The sequence below is a fragment of the Barbus barbus genome, assembly GCF_936440315.1.
Source record: "Barbus barbus genome assembly, chromosome: 43".
In the NCBI taxonomy this organism is placed as follows: domain Eukaryota; kingdom Metazoa; phylum Chordata; class Actinopteri; order Cypriniformes; family Cyprinidae; genus Barbus; species Barbus barbus.
The window spans coordinates 12,273,700-12,296,631 of NC_136721.1; the positions used below are offsets into that span (position 1 = coordinate 12,273,700).

General features: G+C 37.2%; 2 protein-coding genes across 5 annotated transcripts; one reads left to right on the plus strand and one right to left on the minus strand.

The window, feature by feature from the left end:
- Positions 1-2,107: 2,107 nt before the first annotated feature.
- LOC306862080 (nuclear factor related to kappa-B-binding protein-like) lies at positions 2,108-17,518 on the plus strand. Of its 4 annotated transcripts, none has more exons than XM_079404701.1 (26): positions 2,108-2,198; positions 2,666-2,837; positions 2,940-3,141; positions 3,231-3,358; positions 3,776-3,947; positions 4,041-4,145; positions 4,213-4,286; positions 6,460-6,544; positions 6,647-6,821; positions 6,903-7,014; positions 8,226-8,352; positions 8,452-8,529; positions 9,278-9,357; positions 9,436-9,482; positions 9,624-9,684; positions 9,813-9,987; positions 10,383-10,489; positions 10,571-10,694; positions 11,456-11,535; positions 11,661-11,875; positions 12,280-12,556; positions 12,681-12,890; positions 14,187-14,927; positions 16,262-16,368; positions 16,479-16,614; positions 16,718-17,518. In XM_079404701.1, exons 2-26 carry the CDS (start codon positions 2,712-2,714, stop codon positions 16,841-16,843), a joined length of 3,870 nt encoding a protein of 1,289 aa, XP_079260827.1. In that variant the 5' UTR covers positions 2,108-2,198; positions 2,666-2,711; the 3' UTR covers positions 16,844-17,518. The 4 variants fall into 4 exon arrangements, with proteins under 4 accessions (XP_079260827.1, XP_079260829.1, XP_079260826.1 ...); XM_079404703.1 differs by having other exon boundaries at positions 2,740-2,837; XM_079404700.1 differs by having other exon boundaries at positions 2,117-2,198; positions 4,038-4,145.
- LOC306862081 (transmembrane protein 45B-like) lies at positions 17,449-21,890 on the minus strand. The gene is made up of 6 exons (XM_079404704.1): positions 21,773-21,890; positions 20,309-20,508; positions 18,509-18,712; positions 18,234-18,418; positions 18,008-18,150; positions 17,449-17,928 (listed from the first exon to the last, which is right to left on the minus strand). Exons 2-6 carry the CDS (start codon positions 20,505-20,507, stop codon positions 17,811-17,813), a joined length of 849 nt encoding a protein of 282 aa, XP_079260830.1. The 5' UTR covers position 20,508; positions 21,773-21,890; the 3' UTR covers positions 17,449-17,810.
- Between the last annotated feature and the right edge of the window lie 1,042 nt (positions 21,891-22,932).

The window sequence follows — 22,932 nt, forward strand, 5'->3', positions numbered from 1 at the left end:
TCATTCATGAAAAAAATGGGGCGGAGTCAAACATATCTCAGTACCCAACAAATATGATAGGTCCTGAGTCCAAAAAGGTGAGAGAGAGGGGCACTCCCCAAAAAAATTCAAAAACGTGCCTAAAATTCCTTAGGAACAGAGATTACACTTAGGAGAAGACGACGGATTCATATAAAAACGTTTCATTGGAGTCTAGTAAACCCTATGCAGCTATTTCCAATGAATCATTCGGTGATTAGGGTTTTAGAAGACAATTTAAACATACCTCATTCCTGATTGGAAAATAAAACATGCACATCCTCATTAAGATCCTTAGCCCAAACAGTTGAAATAGATAAAGGTTTGTATGAATGCTCAAGAAGAAAGAGATAGATGACTGAAGCAGAGAAGGGAGATTCCTCAGAAGGAAGGATTAGTTTGCGCAAAGGCCGTAGGCCAAACTAATGCGCAAATACATAAAAAAGGAGGTACCTGGCAGATTATATTGAGTTTTAAGATTCTGGAAGGATTTTAATCCACTATCATCATAGATATCTCCCAGAGTGTTTACTTTATTATGAGTCCATTGCGGCCAATGAAATGGAGTACTGCCTGACAAAAGGTTATTATTGTGGAAAATAGGCGAATGTCTGTGCCATTTTGTAGCTAGTTGTGAACGTCTTTCAACATCCCTCCATGTGGAGAGTAGATGGGTTACAATGGGACCAAACCGAGATTTACACTGCCTAAGCGGAACTCCCGAAAAAACAAGATGCTTCAATTTACGGATAAACAATAGATTGCTCAACTGCTCTCCAAGACACAGAAGCGTCAGGATCAAACCAAACTGCTAAAGGGCGGAGGGAAAAGGCTTGAGCATACAGTCTAAAATTAGGGAAAGAAAGACCTCCATGTAATCTACATCGTTGTAAAGTAGTCAGTTTAATACGAGGACGTTTCCCATCCCATATATACCGTGAAACACATGCATCTAGTTTATTCCAAGAGGAATCATGGAAGAAAATAAATTATAATACGTGGGAGAACATTCATTTTAATCAACGATATACGGACCTGAAAAGAAGTAGGAAGACGAGACCAATTTTCCAAATCTGAGGATACTTTGGCTAGAATACCATTATGGTTTCTTGAGATGATTTCCTGCAGGGAAGGAAAAACATCTATCCCCAAGTACTTAAAGTTTTGAACCAATGGAATAGATATAGAAAGGGACATGGAATCAATTTTAGAATCGAGGGGAAGTAAACATGACTTACTCCAATTAATTTTAAAATCAGAGAGAGATCCAAAATGGTCAAATAAATTCAACACATGGGGAATATAATGTGACAGCTTCTCCAAAAACAATAAGACATCATCAGCAAACAAAGAAATATGATGACGAGTATTTCGTATATTTATGGGAGGAATAGTTTCAGATTGTCGGACCGCTTGAGCTAAGGGTTCTAAGGATAGGGCAAATAACAGAGGAGAAAGCGGGCAACCCTGATGAGTACCTCGATGTATAAAGAATGGGTTAGAGTGAACAGCACCTGTGAGAACAGCGGCTGCTGGATTGGCATACAGATCTTTTATCATATTTATGAAACTCCACCCCAGACCCAGATGCTGTAGAACCACCCATAGTCCATTCTAGCTGGTCGAAAGCTTTCATCTAGAGATAATACTGCGCAAGGGGAATTAAACTTGTATTTTCTTATGGAGGATGAAACCTATACAAACAATGTTGATGGCTGAACACGTGCATTTTCTTCAGACAGCAATTAAGTCTGAGATAAAATATGTTCATTTCTTTATCCAAACGCTATTATAAAATATGATGATTCTGAATTTTTAAAGGAGAAAAAAAATTGGATGAAAACGTTTGCTGGTGTGTGACGCTGCATCTTTGCCGCTAGGTGTAATGCAACAAAGAAAAATAGGAATATTTAACTTTCTTTAGCATTTTCGTATTAATTAATTAATTAATTCACTTCCACATTTAATAATAAATGTGTCTATGTATAATAAATGTATAATATATGGATTTGTCAAGTTATTCATTCATTTAGTATCAATATTTTTGGAGAAATAATTATTTTGCAGAATGAACGGAAGTTCCGATGACAGACCGGAAATGTGCACCAATGTTTTTATTCCTACCGCCCTAGTGCGGAGCTAGCTAGCATATTCATTCCTAATTTCCAGCAACATTCATGGTAAGATGCTTTAAATATTTACTTGATATACGTAAAATAGATACATTTGTTTAATTACATCATAATAGATTGAACGTGACTGTTAGCTCGTTGCATTAGCTTGTAGCAGAATTAGCACCATATCAAAGATAGTTTTTACATGAGTCTTTTGTTATAAATACATACGTACAAGTTGTCCATACAGTTGTCATGGGAAATAATACGCAGTTTCATAGTTTTTCTATTTTAGATTCGTCTGGTATGTTGTCCTCAAATGTAAAACGCAAGCGAACATGCTAAAGTATCTTGACAGTTTGCATGCATGCATGTTTATTTTGTTGTCATTTAATTCGTTATCCCAAATGGTATATTAAATATGTGTGAAATGAAGCAATTTACTAATGATATATTTTTAAAAGGCGAGTTAATTACTAAAATCTTCTTAAGGTCATACCAAATACTGCTTTTCATGTCTTTATTTAATTTAGTAAACCCTCAGATACCGTTTTTGCTGCTCTGAAGGGTTAAGTAAAGATGGATGCATTGGATCACATGTTAACAGACCCACTGGAGTCTGGAATGGACCAGGATGGACGTGTGATGGAAGAGTGCATGTTAGGAAACTGTAGAGTTCGGGTTCCTGAAGATTTGCTGGAGGACGTGAGTTATCATCCTTCTTATTTATTATTTTATAAAAACATGAGAGCAAAAACTAAACCATCCCTTTATTTTGTGTACATTTGTGTCTTTGCGTAAGAGCAGCCAGAGATATTCTTCTCAGTGATGAGTGAGAGCACATGGACAGATGTGCTCACAGATGCTCAGCGGACTCATCTACGTCAACTCCTGCCTCAGTTCTCCGATAATAACATCTCTGAACAGAACAGCATCATCAGCGATCTTTTCAACAACCAGAATTTCTTCTTCGGGAACCCCTTGCACATTGCCCAGAAGCTGTTCAGAGGTCACTGTCTTTTCCTATTATTTTCAACCCTTGTATTTTAAAATACAATTTTAAATACAGCTTCATGCAAATTGTTCATCTTTCCTTAGATGGTTACTTTAACCCAGAGGTGGTCAAGTACAGACAGCTTTGTGCCAAATCGCAGAAAAAAAGGCACATCTACTCCCTTCAACAGTACTACCACAAATTACTCAAGCAGATCCTGGTTTCTAGAAAGGTACAAAGAAATCACAGACCTCACAGAAAAGCTAATTTAGTTTCTGTTACATGGTCAATGTTTATCTTTCCATATTTACAGATTTTTTAATAAAAAAAAAGAAAAAAAAAAAAAGAGTAATACTTCTGTTCAGCAAGGATGCATTAAATTGATAAAAAATGAGTGTAAAGACATTTAATATGTTCCAAAACATTTCTATGAAAATTAAATACTATTTAAATGTGTTCCTTTAAATCTGTTCATCAAAGAATCCTGAAACAATGTGTCATGATATCCTCAAAAATATTAAGCATTTTTGAGCATAAAAAAACTTTTCAAAAACTTTTACCTGCCACACAAACTTTGGAAATAATTGACTAGTTGGTGCAACTCTATGTAATCTACTATTGAATGCATGCGGTTTCTCTTGTAATGCAGGAGTTGCTGGATTTGGCGGTCCGCAGTGGACCCGAGCTTGCGGTAAAACGGCGGTACCCTGCTCCCTCTCATAAGGAGATGCTGGAGCAGAGGGTGAGACGTCGAGTGGGTCACATACTGAAGGATGTGAAAACAGAGTGTGGGGACAGTAATGTGTCGTCTGATGAAGATGGTCAGTGTGATGCAGGGTCAAAACTTCTTTTTCAGCACCATTATTCTTTTTGTAATGATGATTGTTATGATGATTATGTGTTCATGTAAGCAGATACAGCTTCTTGGTTGCCTGTTCCTCAGTCGCCTTCCTCCCCAACTCCAACTGTCTCTCTCAGGGTGCTACCCAGCCTTTCTACTCAGGACATGAAAACCAGAGGTCAGTTAAAGCTATAGCTTTAATGCTATATGAATTTATAAGGAGCTAAATATGATTTTCCATGTAGACAAGCCTGAGCTCGGTGAGAAGGAGTTAAGAGTCATGTTGCACAGACACAGAGAGAAAAGAAAACGACAGCCAGTAAGTTGCCTAAAAGGGTCACTGTTTTATTACTTTATTATTTTGTATTCATTTTTCCACTTGATGTCCAGTTATAATGTTTTGTCATTGTTTTAGTTAGTTTTAATCCTGCTGCACCTTTAAGAAACTCTGTGATGTCACCAAGTCGGGAAGTCGTGGCCTAATGGTTAGAGAGTTGGACTCGATCCAAAGGTTGCGGGTTCGAGTCTCGGGCCGGCAGGGATTGTAGGTGGGGGGAGTGAATGTCCAGCGCTCTCTCCACCCTCAATACCACGACTGAGGTGCTCTTGAGCAAGGCACCGAACCCCCAACTGCTCCCCGGGCACCGCAGCATAAATGGCTGCCCACTGCTCCGGATGGGTTAAATGCAGAGCACGAATTCAGAGTATGGGTCACCATACTTGGCCGTATGTCACTTCACTTTCACTTTCTTTCACTTTCAAGTTTCAAAAGTGCAGAACAAGCCATTTTTGCATCTTATTTACAATAAACGGTCTTTTAACTGGGAAAATTTCAGTTCTTAATCGTACATCAAGCCCAATATTACATTGTTCACTAAGACATTCTTTTAAAATTAAAGAATGAAAAAAAGAATAAAATAACTAAATACATGAATAATAACTTGAAATAAATAAACAATAATTCTAACAGTACAGTACTGCAGTGAGAAGAAAATGCGATGATGTAACATAATAGGAACTAAATACAGGTACATCTAAAACATTTGAATATTGTGAAAAAGTTATTTTTTTTTGTAACCTATTTCAAAAAGTGAAACTGAACTGAAGCTGGAGTGCATCAAGAGTCACCATGCTCAGACGTCTTTAGAAAAAGGGCTCCCAAGCCACTTCTGAAACAGAAACAACTTCAGAAGCGTCTTACCTGGGCTAAGGAGAAAAAGAACTGGACTGTTGCTCAGTGGTCCAAAGTCCTCTTCAGATAAAAATAAATTTTGCATTTCATTTGGAAATCAAGGTCCCAGAGTCTGGAGGAAGAGTGGAGAGGCACAGAATCCAAGCTGCTTGAAGTCCAGTGTGAGGTTTCCGAAGTCTGTGATGATTTGGGGTGCCGTGACGTCTGCTGGTGTTGGTCCATTGTGTTTTATCAAGTCCAAAGTCAGTGCAGCCGTCTACCAGGAGATTTTGGAGCACTTTATGCTTCCATCTGCTGACGAGCTTTATGGAGATGCTGATTTGCTTTTCCAGCAGGACTTTAGCACACTGCCAAAACCTCTTCCAAGTGGTTTGCTGACCATGATATTACTGTGCTTGATTGGCCAGCCAACATGCCTGACCTTAAACCCATATGAAATCTATGGGATATTTTCAAGAGAAAGATGAGAAACAATTGATCAAAAAATCCAGACGAGCTGAAGACTCAATAGTGCCTCAGCAGCGCCACAGGCTGATCGCTTCCATGCCACACCTCACTGATGCTGGAATTTGTGCTAAAGGAGCCACAACCTAGTATTGAGTGCAGAAATGAACATACTTTAAAAAACTTTTAACTTTTCTGTTCTGCAAATCCTTTTTTTGATTGACCTCAGGAAATATTCTAATATTTTGAGATACTGGATTTTTGACTTTCATGAGCTGTAAGATCTATTCATCAAAATTAAAACAAAAAAACTTTTGAAATGTTTTACTTTACATGTGATGGATCTAAAATATTTGAAAGTTTTACTTTTTGAAATAAGTTCCAAGATAAAATGAACTTGAACTCACGATATTCTAATTTTTTGAGATGCACCTGTATTTACAAATTACACACACACAGGCTTCCATTTTTTGTGGGGACATTCCATAGGCATAATATTTTTTTTACTGTACACACTGTATTTTCTATCCTCTAACCCTACACTTAAAACTACTCCTCACAAAAACTGCAGGCATTTTTAGTTTTTCAAAAAACTTTCTGTGTGATTTATAATCCTGTTTCCTCATGGGGACCAAAAAATGTCCGTTTGGTTGTCATAACCTAGTGAATACCAGTACACACACGTTCACAGTATAAAAATATTACTTAATACATGAAAATATATAGCAGCCTTTTAAATTTTAAAATGGGGGTGCCTCCCATGAGGATGATTATGTTTGGGGGTCTGTGGCATCTAAAAGATTGAAAACATGGCACTAAAAGACAAGATAGAAATAAGTAGTGATGTCATTTTTAGGATCACCCTGACCTGATGACCTCTGACCTCCATTTTGGGGATATCATGTCACGAGTCAACATCGGCAAAAAAGGATCTGTTACAAGTGAGAATGATGCCTTCATATGCTTCTCTTAAATATCAGATGCATGAATTATCGCAGCAGGTGGAAATCTATGTGCTCAGTGTCTGTGCTTTTGACTTGTAGACGTATTTGACCTGGCTTTACCCAAGAAGAAGATAAAGGAGGAGAGGAGGAAGAAAAAGATGCGGCCTATAAAAATGGAATCTGAGGAAGTCTGCGATGTTCTGATGTCAGCAGCTTCCGTGAACTCGGGTCTTGCTGATGTCCCCACTGTTCCTCCACAAAGCGTTAAAGAAGAGTAGGTCTTTCTACTGTACATAAGATACTTTGTTCACAACCCTCAGCATCTCACACTCATCTGTTTCCTTTTGTACCAAAGGCCCATAGATGAGTCCCAGACGAGCCCTGACACAGTGGAAGAGATAGCTATGAGCTTTTTTCATTTGCTTGAGGACATCCTCAGACTGGAAAGTTTAGCAACATCCTCAGCGGTACATGTAGCACCTTTGTCTACATATATACTGTATTTGTCAATGGTTTAGACACATTTACCTATTCCATCACACTTTAGTTTGGGGACCAATTCTCACTATTAACTAACTATTAACTACAGCTTTTGCCTCAATAAACTCCTAATTTGCTGCTTATTAATAGTTGTTAAGGTATTTGTTAAGTTTAGACATGGGGTAGGATTAAGGGATCTAAAATATGGTCATGCAGATTAATTGAGAAGTGTTAATATGTGCTTTATAAGTACTAATAAACAGTCAATATGCATGTACAAGCTAGTAAGAATTGGATCTTAAAAGAAAGTGTTAACACTTATTCTTTATCATTACAATTTTACCCATTCTGTTGAATATTTAAGTCAGAATAATTAACACAAATGCAAGTATGGGTAATATGTAGTAGAAAAAAATATACAGATACATTACTATTTAAGTTTAATACATAGTAAGATTTCAGTGGTGAGAGTTTTTTTGGGGTGGTGGAAGGGGTAAAACAATATTCTTCTTTTCTGCAAAGGATTCATTGAAGTTGATCAAAAAATGACAAATCAGCTTTTTAGAATGATTTCTGAAGGATCATGTGACACTGAAAAATGGAGTAATGACTTCTGAAAAATAATCTTTGCCATCACAAGAATTCATTTTAAAATGCATTAAAATAAAAACATTTCATTTTAAATGATTTTTAATACAATAAATGCAGCCTTAATGAGCATAAGATACTTAAATCTTACCAACACCAAACTTTTTTAACTTTATGGGAATTATGCTGCAAAACAATAAAAAATTGCTATATATTACATTCATCATGATTTTTCTCTGCACATTCGTCTTCATGAGGTGAATCCTGGGATGCTTAAGCAGTTTTGAAGGACTTACCACATATTTTGGCCAGTTTTTGCCCTCTTTTCCTTTATTACCAATGTCCAACTCATCCATTTTAAAATCATTTTAAAGTTGTAAATAAATTAATACATAAGCATAATTAGAATTTCTAAACTAATTTCAGCATTTCCTTTAGACCAACATTTCTTGTAATCATGAGAAATATACATTTAGTGTCCAAACTTAAAATCTGAAATATCATGTTTGCAGAAATAGCTGAAGGGTGTTAAATTTTATTTCATTGACCTTTCTGCTCATCCTAAACATGAAATAATTATTGTGATCGTGCCTTTTACTGTTGCTCTCAGCTGGAGGAGAAGGTCCAACAGTGGCAGTCATCTCCAGCCAGCACTCTCAACCCCTGGTTCTCTATGGCCCCCTGCTGGTCCGAGTTGGTCGTTTCCGGTCTACAGTTTCTCGCTGGAGAGAGCAAAGGTATACCTGAATTTTTTTTTTTTTTATGAAAAATTCCAAAATTTCTAATGATGCATGTTGATATTTTGGCTTATGCTTGATGTCTCTGTTTCCTGTCAGCTGGTGTAATGACTCTGCCTACTAGCTTCGTACCTTTTGTGGAGTTCAAGGAGCTTTCCCAGCAATGGAAATGGATAGGTATGATGCTCTCCCCTATTTTCCGCATCTTGTATTTTGCTGTTTTACATAGGCTGTTTAAATGTATAAGGTTGCATAATACACCATTCAAAAGTTTGAGGTTGGTAATTTATTTAATTTTAAAAAATGCAATAAAAACTGTAACACTGAATTATTATAAGAATTTGAAATAACAGTTTTCTATTTTAATATATTTTAAAATCATTCCGAATTAAAATAATTCTGATATACTGTTTGGGTGCTCAAGAAAACTTTTTGATTATCATTGAAAACAATCTTGCTGCTTAATATTTTTTGTGGAAAGAGGTTTTTTTTCTTTTTTTCAGAATAATTTTGTGGACAAATATAAATTGAATGCTTTTACAAAAGTAATTTTCGAATCATTTTTCAATGAGAACGGCAGTGTACACAACTATTCTCTAAGACTTTTTTTTAAATGACTTTTAATAATCCAGAATTCATTAAATTAATCAGAAGTGACTAATGAATTCTTTCAGAATAAAGGTAATTTAAAAAAAGTCTTACTGAACAGTTGTGTACACTCCAGTTGTCTTTGAAAAAATGGTTAGAATATTACCTTTGTAATAGCAATCGATTTATATTTGACTACAAAACTCATTTTTAAACAGGTTTCTTTCAGATCAAGCAGTTTTTAGATCATGTGTAAATTCATACATTTCATACACTGGTTCATTCATGTATATCAAAACCACCAGTAGTGTGCATTTCTTTACATTGATATGTACAGGTCCAAGTCAGGAAACAGACAAAGATCTAAATGCCCTGTGCCAGTTATGGCTGGAGTCAAAGGATCATGTGATTGTCAAGGTAGTAAATGTCGTATATGCTTTTTCATGTTGATGTAATGCACACTGGCTGATTTCTGATCCTGTGTTTGTTTTACAGCAAGAGGGAGAGGAAACCGCAGAGCTAACTCCTCCAACACCCAGAGTGTGAGTTTGACAGGGGATTACAGTGTGTTTACCTAACCATAAGTGTCACACTCGAACAACAACTCCTTTGTCTTTTTAGTTGACTGTGACTGGTGCACACACGCATGGCATTTCATGCTGTTTTTTCCTGCTCTTTATTAGGTGGACTGACTATGTGGTGAGGCCTAGTACAGGAGAGGAAAGGCATGTTTTTCAAGAGCAGGTTAGTGCTTGTCTCACCTACACCAAAAAAAGGCATGCTGTCAAACGCATATTTCTTTACATTGTTGCACTGCTTGTGGCATGTAGTCTGTTATTATTCTTTCGATCACTGAAGTGTTTGTTTTTTAGGAGCAGCAGCGTTATGATCAGCCACATAAAGCCTTCACTTACCGAATGCACGGCTTTGAGTCTGTGGTGGGACCAGTCAAGGGAGTTTTTGACAAGGAGACATCACTCAACAAAGCACGAGAGCATTCTTTACTGCGCTCTGACAGACCGGCTTATGTCACCATACTATCTCTTGGTAACCACTGGGTCCTCTTTCTTTTTGCAGTTCTGTAAGGGATGTATTGTATTGACATGTTTTATTAAACCATGTCAATACAATACGTTATTTATTAAGATCTTTTTTTTTCTTCCCAATTTCTGGTGATAGTTCCTCCAAAATAATAACAGTTATCAGGGACAGTTCACCCAAAAAAGAATGACTCACTCCCATGTTGTTCCAAACCCAATTCTTTAATTTTTATGACAAGAATGGTCAGTAGAAAGAAGCTCAAATGGGTTTGGAATGACATGAGCCGTGTAAATACTGAAGGGATTCTCAGAAGGGAAAATCCAATTTGAATCAGTCTTGAATTGACGTTCAATAAAGAAAAATAAAAGTCATATGCATGTGTTTTCTTTTTGCATAAACAGTGCGAGATGCTGCTGCCAGGCTTCCTAACGGAGAAGGTACTAGAGCTGAGATTTGTGAGTTACTCAAGGACTCCCAGTTCTTAGCCCCCGATGTCACCAGCGCTCAGGTCAGACGTGTTTTATGCTGCCGTATTTACTGTTATAACACATTAGAAGGTGTAACACTTACACATTTTGTCTGTTTTTAGGTAAACACAGTGGTGAGCGGTGCCCTTGACCGCCTGCACTACGAGAAAGACCCTTGCGTGAAATACGACATCGGCCGCAAGCTGTGGATCTACCTCCACAGGGACCGAAGCCAGGAAGAGTTTGGTGAGCAACCCTGCTGTAACCAATGCATTTACATAAAATCAAAAAGGTTTCATTGCCACAGGCAGAATGTACAGTACGTGTGCTTGTTGTTACAATTCAATAATGAATTCCATTTATATTGCCCGACAAGTAGAACAGGTTTAGCATTCAGAGAATAGCAGTCTGTACCTGCTATTGTCAGACATGACAGGTTGATACCAAACCAATGTAATTTTTGTATTATTTATGTACTATTTTAATATTAATTAATAGCTTTATTTTTTATATTTTCAGTTTTCATTTTAATTTTAGCCTAAGTTTAAGTAATGTTGTCATTTTTATTAGTTATTGTTATTATATATATTTTTAATTTGTTAGTTATTATATATATTTTTTTAAATATATTTCTATGTTGCATTTGTTTATTTTTATTGCAGTTATAGTCATTGTAGCATTTCAACTTAAACTTAAAAATGTTGCCTTGCCAGCTAACTGAAAGTTAAAAATAGTAAATTTTTCATCAAATATTTAGATTTTTTTTTTTCAGATTAATTTCAATTATCAAGTTTTAGTTAATGATAACAACACTGCATCAAACAACTGGATGTTGGCCATTTCTCTGAGACAGCCCTGCACACCAGATGCTTCCAAAATTTCTCCTGATTCTTGAATAACTATGCAAATGAAGGTTAAAAGGAAGAAGGTGCCTAAATTATCTAGTTACATGATGGATTTAATGTTAAACAGATCCAGATACTAAACATGAATATCTCTTGAATCAGAGCGAATACACCAGGCCCAGGCTGCAGCTGCCAAAGCCAAGAAAGCTCTGCAGCAGAAGCTCAAACCAGCACCCAAACCTGTAAGTTCTTCCACACTCATCCATGCCATTGTCTTTTCACACTAATTTGAAATGTAAAGTGTCACTACTGGTCCATGCTGATTTGCATCAGCTGTTGCACATGTTTATGTTTGTGTGTAATGTAGAAGGCAGGTGGTAAGGAGCCAGGAAGTAAAAACGGTGCTGCAGAGGCTGGTCAGAACTCAGGGAGTGAAGGAGTAGCCATCGCAGCTGCCAGTTTGTCTCAACCTCCCTCCACCCCCACACCAAGCACACCTGGAACCCCTAAATCACCCCTCCCTCCCACTGCAGCTACTCCAACCAAAGTAGGCACCCCAGAACCCATCAAAACCAATTCCAGGTCAGTGGCTGATAAACAACTAAAAAAGAAATTCCCTTAGGAGCGAACCTGGCAAATCCAATTCCTTTATAGTTAGCTCAACCAAAAATGGAAGTCTTGTCATAATTTTTTCACCTTCACAGTTTGTCTTTTTCAAAACCCATATGACTGACTGACGTCTGTGGAACACTGAGGAAATTCAAAATTAGAAAATGTTTATGCTACTGAAATTCTTAGTGTTTCCTTTTCTGTTCAAGTCGTGCAGGTTTTAAAAACAACATGAGGGTGAGGTGATGACACAATTTCCATTTTTGGTTGAACTATTTCTACAATGACAAATTCAGCTGTACTGTTACTCACCTGCTCCATTCTTTATTATTTGACTTTAATTATCATAATTTAATTTCTCTTTTTTTTACCCACAGTGTCCTGTTGGTGTCTCCTCCTTCCATGCCTCAGTTAGGAACGTTGCTATCTGCCAGTCAGCCTGGCACACAGGTTTCCCAGCAGGCCTCTCCGAAGCCTGCAACTCGGGTAGTGGCACACTCTGCTGCCACTGGTTCTCTACCTCAGGTGCGAGTGGTCACTGCACAGCCCGGTCTTCAGACATCCTCTGCAGGCCAGGCGGCCACATTAGTGCATCAGAGCCCTCACCACATCAGGGTGCCGGTCACTGTGGCCCATGGAAAGAACATCACGCAGGTGCACTACAGCATCTCAGATTACAATAGCGTTTGTGGATTCAGTGTCGTGTAAACAGGTGACGTGTCCAATTCTATCCTGTCAAGTACCTGTATTAGATTCTTGTTTGTCTATCTTTGAGCAGGCGGTGGTGACTCTACCACTAAGAGCCCAGTCTGCAGGAAGTCCCATTCAGGTGCAGGCTCCACGGGGTCAGGCCAGTCTTACTGTTTCAGGTCTTGCCTCTGCGGTCACCGTAACCAAACCTCAGAAAAGCTCCCCTGCCAACCCGGCACACAACCCAGCATCACCTGCAGTATTGCAGGGTGTCAGCAGCCAGAATATTATCAAGCAGGTACAAACTGCATTAGACTCTATTTACACCAGGAATAAACAGTGGATGCACGATATAAGGGAACCATACTGTTATTGGACAATATTAGATATCAGATGTCGGATATCTACATCAGACATGCCTGTTTTTGCATTTAGATTACCTTTGCTGTCTTCTTACACTTACTTAACCCTCCTATTGCATAAAAAAAACTGTATACACTTTTCGCGTTTCCAGATCAGTTTTGACCTGGTAAAATATGAGCTTACAAAGCCTAAAAAGTCACTTAATATTTAAGTTAACTTAATATTTTTAAACTAAAACCATATTGTATCTGATCAGTAACTCCTCATTAATTACTGAATGTGCAGAAAATTAAAAAAGTTTTAAATGTTACCATGTTTTGCCATTTTTGCCCTTTATATTAATTAAAAGTAAAAAAACAAATCTTTGAAATGTTGTTTTTCAAGAACTACAGTAAAACCACTGTGATGTGAGAGAATCTTTTTTCAGTATTCGTAAGAAATTTTATTTCAATATATTATTCTATGACATTTATAAGAACGTATAAACTGATAATCGCCAGTATTAACTTCTTTGGAATTAATGGAATTTAAATCAGTCATTAAAAGCACTAATAACTTAAATTGAATTAAATACCAATTTTTCATACTGTACATTATAGTGCTGGTGCCTAAATTCACTTGTAGCATTTAAAATAGTTTTTAGTATCAAAATATTTTAAAATCAGCCATTTACATTTAACATTTGAAAAATTAAGGAATTTAGTTTAAGGCTTACGTATTAGGTTAAAAAACAACAACAACATAGGTTTGCATATCCAAAATCAAAATTGGGTTTAGGTGCAGGACAAAATAAATGAAGAAATTGGGACTATGTCTGATAAAGACCTCACTTGTCGAAACATTGCACTGTTTTGTTAATAAACTTTCTGGAACTGTAATTTCAGTTTGCATACATATCTACTAGTAACAATTTTGTACCCATATTAATATTAAATGGCTCTTATTTTATTATAGAAAAATCTTGGTAATTGAATGCATTTTCCCTGAATGTGTGTGTGTGTATATATATATATATATATATACACATACACATACACATACACATACACACACACACATACATACATACATACATACATGCATATATATACATGACCTATATATACATATAGACTTCTCTTTATTGGCCAGAATGTATCTGTGCATCTCTAATTAAAACATTGTATGATAAACAGAGGATATTATCCATTCTATTTCCATGTCAAAGCTCTCTCACTTTTGTTTCAACCAGGTTGCAATCACTGGTCAGTTAGGTGTAAAGACCCAGAGTGGGGCAGGGATCCCTCTCACTGCCACTAACCTCCGAATTCAGGGGAAGGATGTGCTCCGCTTGCCCCCATCCTCAATTACAACCGACGCCAAAGGTCAGACAGTACTTCGCATCACCCCGGACATGATGGCCACCCTCACTAAATCTCCAGTGGCCACTGTCAAACTCACTCCAGACATGCTGAGCAACGCAACAAGCTCAGGCAGCAAGAGCATCTCTGCTACACTACATGTGTCTCCATCACAGCCCTCACCTCCTGCCTCGAGCATCGCTGCATCCGCGACAACTGAGAACCTGACTGCCAAAGCCCCGGCCACCCTAGTGAAGGTTCACCCGGAGCTAAAAGCCGCACGTGACACCGCCATCCGCCTCATGCCCGCCTTGGCCGTCACTATGGCTGACCCCAAGACCCGCACATTCTCCACTGTCACTTCGTCTGACTCTAAAGCAGGCACCACTATTCGAATAGTGCCAAACCTTGGTGTGATCCCTCAGAAAACGGGTCAGACTGTCTCAATCAGCTCAACCACCACAAGTACAAAGCCTGTCACGGTATCATCAGGGGCGGCCACTGTGACCATAGCCACCAGTGGAGTGGGAGGGGCTAAAGGCATGATGCTGGGCCCTGCAGGCACACTGGGCACTGCTGCGGCGACGGTCCGACAGGTGCCGGTCAGTGCTACTGTAGTAGCCACACAAGCTGTAAGTTTATCTTTTAGTATATGATTCATTAACACCTTTCAAAATTAGGTTGTTTGAAAAGCACCTTTTTATTAGAAAACTAAAACTACTCTACTGTTCAAAAGGTTGGGGTTGGTGAGATTTTTAATGTTTTTAAAACAAGTATCTTATGCTCACCAAGGCTGCATTTGTTTGATTTTAAATACAGTAAAAACATTCACAATGATATTATGAATTACTATTAGAATTTCAAAGAACTGTTTTCTATTTTAATATACTTTTAAAATGTAATTTCTGTGATGGCAAAGCTTAATTTCAGTGTCTGTTTTCATAGAATGCAGTGTGTTTGAAAAGTCTGAAACCACTAGTAAAAAGTATATATGACATTTTTTAAATTTTTGTTCACTTAAAACAAAATTAGAATTAAACAGTATTTTTTTTTATTTCGAATGATATTATGAGCATTTTTATTGTTTAATCGTTTAGATATTTAATTAAAAATAAACTAAATCTGTACATCATTTTCTTGAGTCTCTTATGCTCACCAAGATTGCATTTAGTTCAGAAATACACTTAAAAACAGTAACATTCTGAAATATAATTTTAATTTACAATAACTCTTATTTTAATCTATTATAAAATGTAATTTTAATTTGTGATAGAAAAGTTGAATTTGCAGCAGCCATCACTGCAGTCTTCAGTCACGTTCCTTCAGAAATTATTCTAATATGCTGATTTCTGCTCAAAAATATTTTTGATAATCAGTGTCAAGATTCTTTCAAAATAACATCATTTATGTTGATACATTTGTAATTTAGCTTTCCTGTAGCTCAAATAGTAGAGCATGGCGCTAGCAACGCCAAGGTCATGGGTTCAATTCCCAGGGAAAGCAAGAGCTGATAAAATGTAAAAACTGTAACTTGAATGCAATGTAAGTCGCTTTGGATAAAAGCGTCTGCTAAATGCATAAATGTAAATGTAAATTTACTTGAATTCACTTATTCTAAAAGGCAGCATTGTATGCATCCTTTGTTGAGAATATAATCTCATAACAAGCTTACTTAAAAATTCTAAATATGTTTATTATAAATATACTTAATTCATTTAATCCTGAATAGTATTAATATAAAACTACTAAATCTAATAAAAAGTCACAAATACATACTGCTTATTATGGTAGCGCATTTTGGTAGCAAAATGCTAAAGTGATATTTGCTACTGTTTTTGTTTTTGTTGTTGCCTATAGTGTTGCAAGTCTGGGGTTTAATTTCAGTTAGGATGCTGCCTATCATTGTAGACTTTGCATAACTGCCTGTTACAATGATGACTGAAATTCTAATCTTTGTTATTTTCAGGGAAAACTTCCCACAAGGATCACAGTGCCTCTGTCTGTCCTCAGCCAACCATTGAAAAATAAGAGTGTGGTCACTACTCCCATACTTAAAGGGAACATAAGCACCAAGTGAGCATTCCATTTCATCATGTAATAGTAAACAAACTGCAATCTTAAATTGCAGGCTTTTTTATTTGTTCCTTATCAGCTGAAATGGCAAATATGTCTTTTGTTTTTAGTATCAGCAATCTGGGGAGGAACATTATTCTAACTACCATGCCGGCAGGCACCAAGTTGATTGCTGGGAACAAGCCTGTCAGCTTTGTGACTGCTCAACAGCTGCAGCAGCTACAGCAGCAGGGACAGGCCACACAGGTTGACTCATCAGACTTTACCAACTCACTTCTAAACAAACTAAAACTTGTCTTACAAGCCAAACCATACATGCGAGTTAACAGAATATGTTTCTCTGCCCCAGGTTCGAATCCAGACGGTATCGGCTCAACAGCTACAGCGCACAGCCGCCAGCTCTCCGAAATCCACAGTGTCGACGGTGGTGGTATCTACTGCACCCTCGCCAAAGACAAACCCAGACCCTCAATGAGAAGTCCAGTAGTTAAAAGGCCAAAGCTCTAGCCATTTCTCTTCAGACTAAGATAAAACTTCATAATAAATATCCATAGTCCTCAAAACAAAAAGTCTTAGAATCTGACTCTGCTTTGCCCATATGCAAGCTTCATAGGAAAAGCAGTGTCAGATTCTAAGTGCTGGTCTTGTCCTGATGTAGCATTTCTGTAACTTTGTTCCCAGCTTTTCAGTTATGTTGAAAAAGGAAGTTAGATTTGGATGCTGATATATTGTAAAGGAAGTAAGATATCAATCTATGATCTTAGTTAAAGCGAATGGCCTTTCTGTTGACATGTACACAGAGGCAAGTTATTATTTGTGCTCTTTATGTCATATGTTCTTCTAAAGAAATGTAATTTAACAAGTACTGTTTATATTCAGTAGCCAGTTTGTGTTATGATAAATAAATGATTGTGCTAAAGAAATCAAATCAAAACAACTGTTACGTTAACTCATCCAAACCGAATCTAGGGCTTAACCCTGCATTTAAATTATGTATATGTAAAAAAAAAAATTTGCCTGTTTTGGGCCACTTCATTTACATGGTGTGGTCAGTAACATGAATCAAACTGACAAACAATTACATGCTTGTATATTTATTTACATTTCATTATAAAACATTTGAATGCATTTTTATGCAACCATTACAGGTATTTTGGAGTGAATATCATTCAGACAAGTTTTAAATCCTGAAAGAATATCATGATTTGTTCTTTACTTTGAGTTTGGCAAATCTCAGGGTCTTTTCAGGTGCCTCTGACACCTGTGACAACCACATTATTTACAAGTTCCATTTGGATGTGATATTTTCAGCATGAACACTTTTAATAAATCTTTTGCAGTGAAATGATGCAAACAAACGATATGATACCGATAGACAGCTTGCTAGAAGAGAAAAGGGCAAAAGGTTTTGCATTGTGCATGGCAGTCATCACAGGCTCTCACTACTCTTCATCTGATTCCTGGAGCAAAGCCTTCTTGGAGCTAGAATCCGAGACGGTGCACTTTCTGAGGCCCATCTCCATGTCACCGAGCTGCCTTCTTTCGCACCATTTTGAAGACCTGGAAAGATCATGGCCACAATGTAAGCAAAATGAAAAAGTGAAAACTTTTTGATTCGTCCAAAATGGTGTCCACCCACCAAAAAACTGCACAGTAGCAGATGCCCACAACCAACAGAGCCACAGCGTAATGCCAGCAGAAGCACATGGTGATGAACATGATGTTATCATGTCTGTCCAGATCCCACTCTTCTCCATTTAGAGGATACAGCACAAACCCGATCTGAAACAGCAACATGTCTCCATATTGCAATGACTTATTTTTCATTTTAAACCAGATTTTTCTACACCTGATGTTATCTTTACCTGATAAAACCATGTGCCTTGTAGGATGGCCAAACTGCACCTCAGAAGTTCCAGCACTGTGTTATCTCGCTTAAACACCTCCATCACTGTGCTGGCGGCTCCACCAAACACCGCAAACAGAAGCAGAGAGTGAATGTGCTGGTCCAGAGGAGGACGGTTGTGGACATGGAAATAGAAAAGGAACCCTGGAAGGGAGAAGCAATGAAATTTCAGGAAGCTCAATGGTTGGATATCGCTGCATATTCACTTCATTAATGGCTCATTTTGCTTGATACCTTCCACAAAGAGAGCCAAAGAAAGGGAGAAACGGTCAAGACCAACTGGCACGTGGCGAGAAGACATGCTGAGAACATCTGCAATGCCAGAGATACCGAAGAACAAGTACATGGTGCTGTGCTGCCAGTTCATCAGCTTCACCCAGCCGTCCTGATACAGATGTGCATGAGGGCCATCAGGAACAAACTGCTCTGCCATGATTCCTGGAGACAGTTTTCAGTGTAAATTTAACTTATTTTTAAAGAAGCAGATTAAAATGATTTAGTAATAATATTTGAAACAGGGGAAATGTATGACAGAATTTCCAAGCTGCTCTTTTCTGTACAATGTAAGTAAATGGTGACCTCAACCATCCAGGTGTAAAGTCCACACACTTGGCCCAAAGAAGGCATCCAGTGGTAGATGAAGGTTTCCTGCATGTTCGGTCTTTTCAGCGCACAAAGTTATTAAGTTTAGGATAAATTCTAATCTGACTCTATTTTATTATGACCTCGAATTAAGGTTGAAATGCAAATTGGTTTGTTTCTAATTATTATTCTTCTGACATTTGATTAGTTAATTCTTTACTTTATTACTCGTTCATTAGGAATCTATGTCGCTCAGGGTGTATCATGCCAGCCGATTTACATGTACCCCACGATCACAAACCCTCCAGTCTGATCATTAGTCAGAGGTTATGACTAACTATTTAATAGACCACTTCATGCTTGTCATTTTTAAATAGTGGTTCTGTTCAGCCCCCTACAGTCACCTACGTAACAACTTAGTTAAAGCTCAAACAATAATCAGAGGTTATGATACTTCAAAAGTGTTTCTATCTAGCCCCCTATAGTTAAAGTGTTTCTATCTAGCCCCCTATTGTTGATCTAACTACATAACAACTTAACTAAAGTCAAGCAGTTAGTCAGAAATCTAGAAACTCACCTGATGTGCCCCATGCTCTAGCTAACCTGAGATCTAGTCTGTACTAACCCTGGACGCATGTTTGCGGTAACATACGCCTTCACTTAATATACTTGAGAAAATAATTTCAGAGTAAGTCAGAATAAAATCAAATGTATTATATTCATTGTCAGTCTGGTAAATATGTATTATGCCAATTATACAGCCAATTTAAAATATCAAATCAATACAAAACATCAAAATCTTAAAGATGAATCTAAGAGTAATCATACCTGACTTGAGAAAAATACATTTGTATGAACATGCACAAATATATTTTTGAGAAAATACACAGTATGAAATGTGCGAACACACTTCATCCTATCGGCTCATTCTGGCTACAGAAGGCCCTGATCTTCTTGCAAGATTTCCTTAAATTAGAAACATCCCTCGAAATGGAGACAGGAACTGGCATTTGGAATTTGCATTGATCAAGCAGAGTTATCACCTTTTCATTTGCATGAAAGGCACTAGGAACTTACCCGCCCTCTACAGTGTGCAAAATATCTCTAAACTCTTAAGATCTGAATTACCTTTTAGTTTACTGCCTGTAAGAATGTTTCACAAATTTGTGATATTTCTGGTGCATTTTTTTGTCTTGACATATTCTGGTCCCCGTCCACTTTCCAGTGAAAAGAGCAGCTTGGGCATTCTGCTAAATGTCTATTTTGGTGCTGCACCAAAAATAAACAAATAAAATAATAATAATTTAATTTATTAACTATCCACTAGATATATATTCACATATGCTCATTTTATTAGTACAGTGATTATTTTATCTCATGTCATCCTCATTCTTTTACTATTATATAGGAAACCGCAGGGTAAAGAATTGTGTATGTATATTTACAGCTCACCAACAAATGCAAAAAAGATCTTCAGAGATCCTTCGGTTAAATCTATGCGGTTGAGTACAGTGTGCATTTTTCTGTCTCTGTCCCCATGTTTCCTCTCTTTTTTCCTCTGTATCTGTCGGAACGGGTACTTTATTGACCACAACAGGCCAAACAGCAGGAAGAATGTTCCAGGTAATGCATGTCCCTTGAAGTTGGCCATTCTGCCCCGGGGGAAAAAAAAATGTATAATGTATAAAATGCCAAAAATGTAAATATTGCAATGTCAACTACAACAAAATACATAAAAATAGCCTCCAGTGACTGGAATGTTGTTTAAAGCTGGCTTTCATAAGACCTGGACATCAATCATTGTGTCATGCAAACCAAAGTTCAGTATGATAAGCCTTTATTAATTAAAGCTATTACAACAGGCAGTCCTCTGATAATCATTATCAGAGGATGTCACTGATAGGAATGTATGGTACTTGTATCAGAGAAAATATGATCTGGGGCCGGCTGCATAAAACGCTTAGTCTTAAAAAGTTAGTCATCTCATTTTTTTATTTAAGACAGTTATAAAAACGGAGAATGGTCTAATTTGAATCCAAAAAGTAAGTCTGGTTATGGGCTAGCTACTGGTTGGTGAAACTAGTTATTAAGACAGAGTCTTAACATAGCTGCTGTGTTTATGCAACTGGCCCCTGGTTACATTTTGGGATCCATATCAGCTATAAATAATTCACAAAGCTCTTTCTAATAAAGATCACACACAGTTAAATTCATATAATCCACTTTTATTCTTGCTGCACCCCTGACGCACCAGACACACCAAACCTTTCAATCTGAAGCATCTAGTTCTCCTTGTTGCTGTCACCTTTGGCTTGACGGTTCAAGTCATCTTTTGTCAGTCAGGATGGAAATCAAGTTTTTCCCGGTTGGTAAGATAGCACTTTTATTTACTCGCGCGCGTGTGGGAGAGTTTATTGTCTTGCAAATGAATCAAGTCGACTATTGTCTCAGCGCTGTAATTTAGCAGAATCCTCCAAGGAGCCCATTAACCATAACTACAGTATCGGATCAAATATAACTACAATAGCTATTGTTACTGAAATTAAACTTGGGGTAGCCACATTCATTAAAAAAAAAAAAATTAAAGCCAGCCTATGAATGACAGATCTTTGAATATCTCTTGTTTGTTTAAAAGAGACGTGATTTATGAACATTTTACAGTACACAGTAATTTTACATTTTACAGTAATTTAGTATTACCACAGTAAAACTGTGGTAATACTAAATGTAATTAATGTACAGATTTAATCACACACGTTAAGTGATTATTCGAGCTCGAGACTGTGCAGTATTAGTATTCATATGGTCCATAAAATAAATCAATAATCTCTGGTACGAATTTCCATAATTTCATTGTATAGGCTACCAAAAGATGACCATATGGAGTGAAGGTGTAATCTTGTTTGTTTACTCTACCTTAACTCTGGCCTGTGTTGTCACGGTGGGGGCGCCCAGTGCTCCTGTGCCGTTCTTGTGATGACAATATCTGTCCTCAAAAAGCGCACCTGCTCACCTGCCTTACGTTATAAAATATAACCCCGCCCCTCTTGTGCTTGACTGACAGAACGAGCAACTTAGAAAAGATGACCCCGCCCAGCTGCTCCTGGGTTAGTGACAACTTTTCAATGTTTTTCTATACACAGCTGCTTTATGTTAACATGTACTTTTTGTGTTTGTTTTCATAGCCTATTGTTATACAGGTAGCATGGTAAAATATATAGCCTAAATCTTCAAAAGATAGTTAACACAAAAAATGGTTAAAAAAACTGTTTAGAGGTATTGATGAATTTGTACAAGGGTAATGGATGTTAATATATAAACCATTCACGGAAGCTGATACACAAGGACATACAACAAACAAACCTTAAGCAGAATGAACTGTATGGATGAATGGAGATTAACAAATATTTTAAAACTAGTGCCACCTTGAGGAAAAATAATATATTAGTGAAGGCTAAATTATTATCTAAACGATGACCTGGGTGAATGAAAATTCCAAAACACAAAGAAACCTGTTCTTGTAGCCTAAAACATATTGGGACATGTAAAGAGTATTCACATTTATTGACATTTAAGTAACATTTATGAAATCAACGAAACATTTGGCTTAAAGGGATAGTTCACCCAAAAATGAAATTTCTATCATTAATTACTCACCTTCATGTCGTTCCAAACCAGTAAGACCTTCGTTCATCTTCGGAACACAAATTAAGATATTTTTGATGAAATCCGAGAGCTTCTGACCCTGCATAGAGAGCAATGCAACTGAAATGTTCCCAGACCCAGAAATGTAGTAAGGACATAAATTAAAATAGTCCATATAACATCAAAAAAAAAATTTTTTATTTTGTACACAAAAAGCATTATTCATAAAAGCTTCGTAGCTACAGTTGAACCACTGATGTCACATGGGTTATTTTAACAATGTTATTACTGCATTTCTGGGTCTGCGACATTTGAGTTACATTGATCTATATATTTGATAGATGAATGAAGGTCTTAGGGGTTTGGAACAACATGATGGTGAGTAATTAGCCTAATGCCAGAATTGTAATTTTTGGGTGAACTATCCCTTT

Coding starts and splice junctions, on each gene's coding strand:
- LOC306862080 (XM_079404700.1), top strand. CDS start 2,712: ATGGATGCATTGGATCACATGTTAACAGACCCACTGGAGTCTGGAATG. Junction 6,545..6,646: donor CAAAAAAGGATCTGTTACAA/GTGAGAATGATG, acceptor TTTGACTTGTAG/ACGTATTTGACCTGGCTTTA. Junction 6,822..6,902: donor CCACAAAGCGTTAAAGAAGA/GTAGGTCTTTCT, acceptor TTTGTACCAAAG/GCCCATAGATGAGTCCCAGA.
- LOC306862081 (XM_079404704.1), bottom strand. CDS start 20,507: ATGGCCAACTTCAAGGGACATGCATTACCTGGAACATTCTTCCTGCTG. Junction 18,419..18,508: donor TTTGGCTCTCTTTGTGGAAG/GTATCAAGCAAA, acceptor TCTCCCTTCCAG/GGTTCCTTTTCTATTTCCAT. Junction 17,929..18,007: donor TGCTACTGTGCAGTTTTTTG/GTGGGTGGACAC, acceptor TGATCTTTCCAG/GTCTTCAAAATGGTGCGAAA.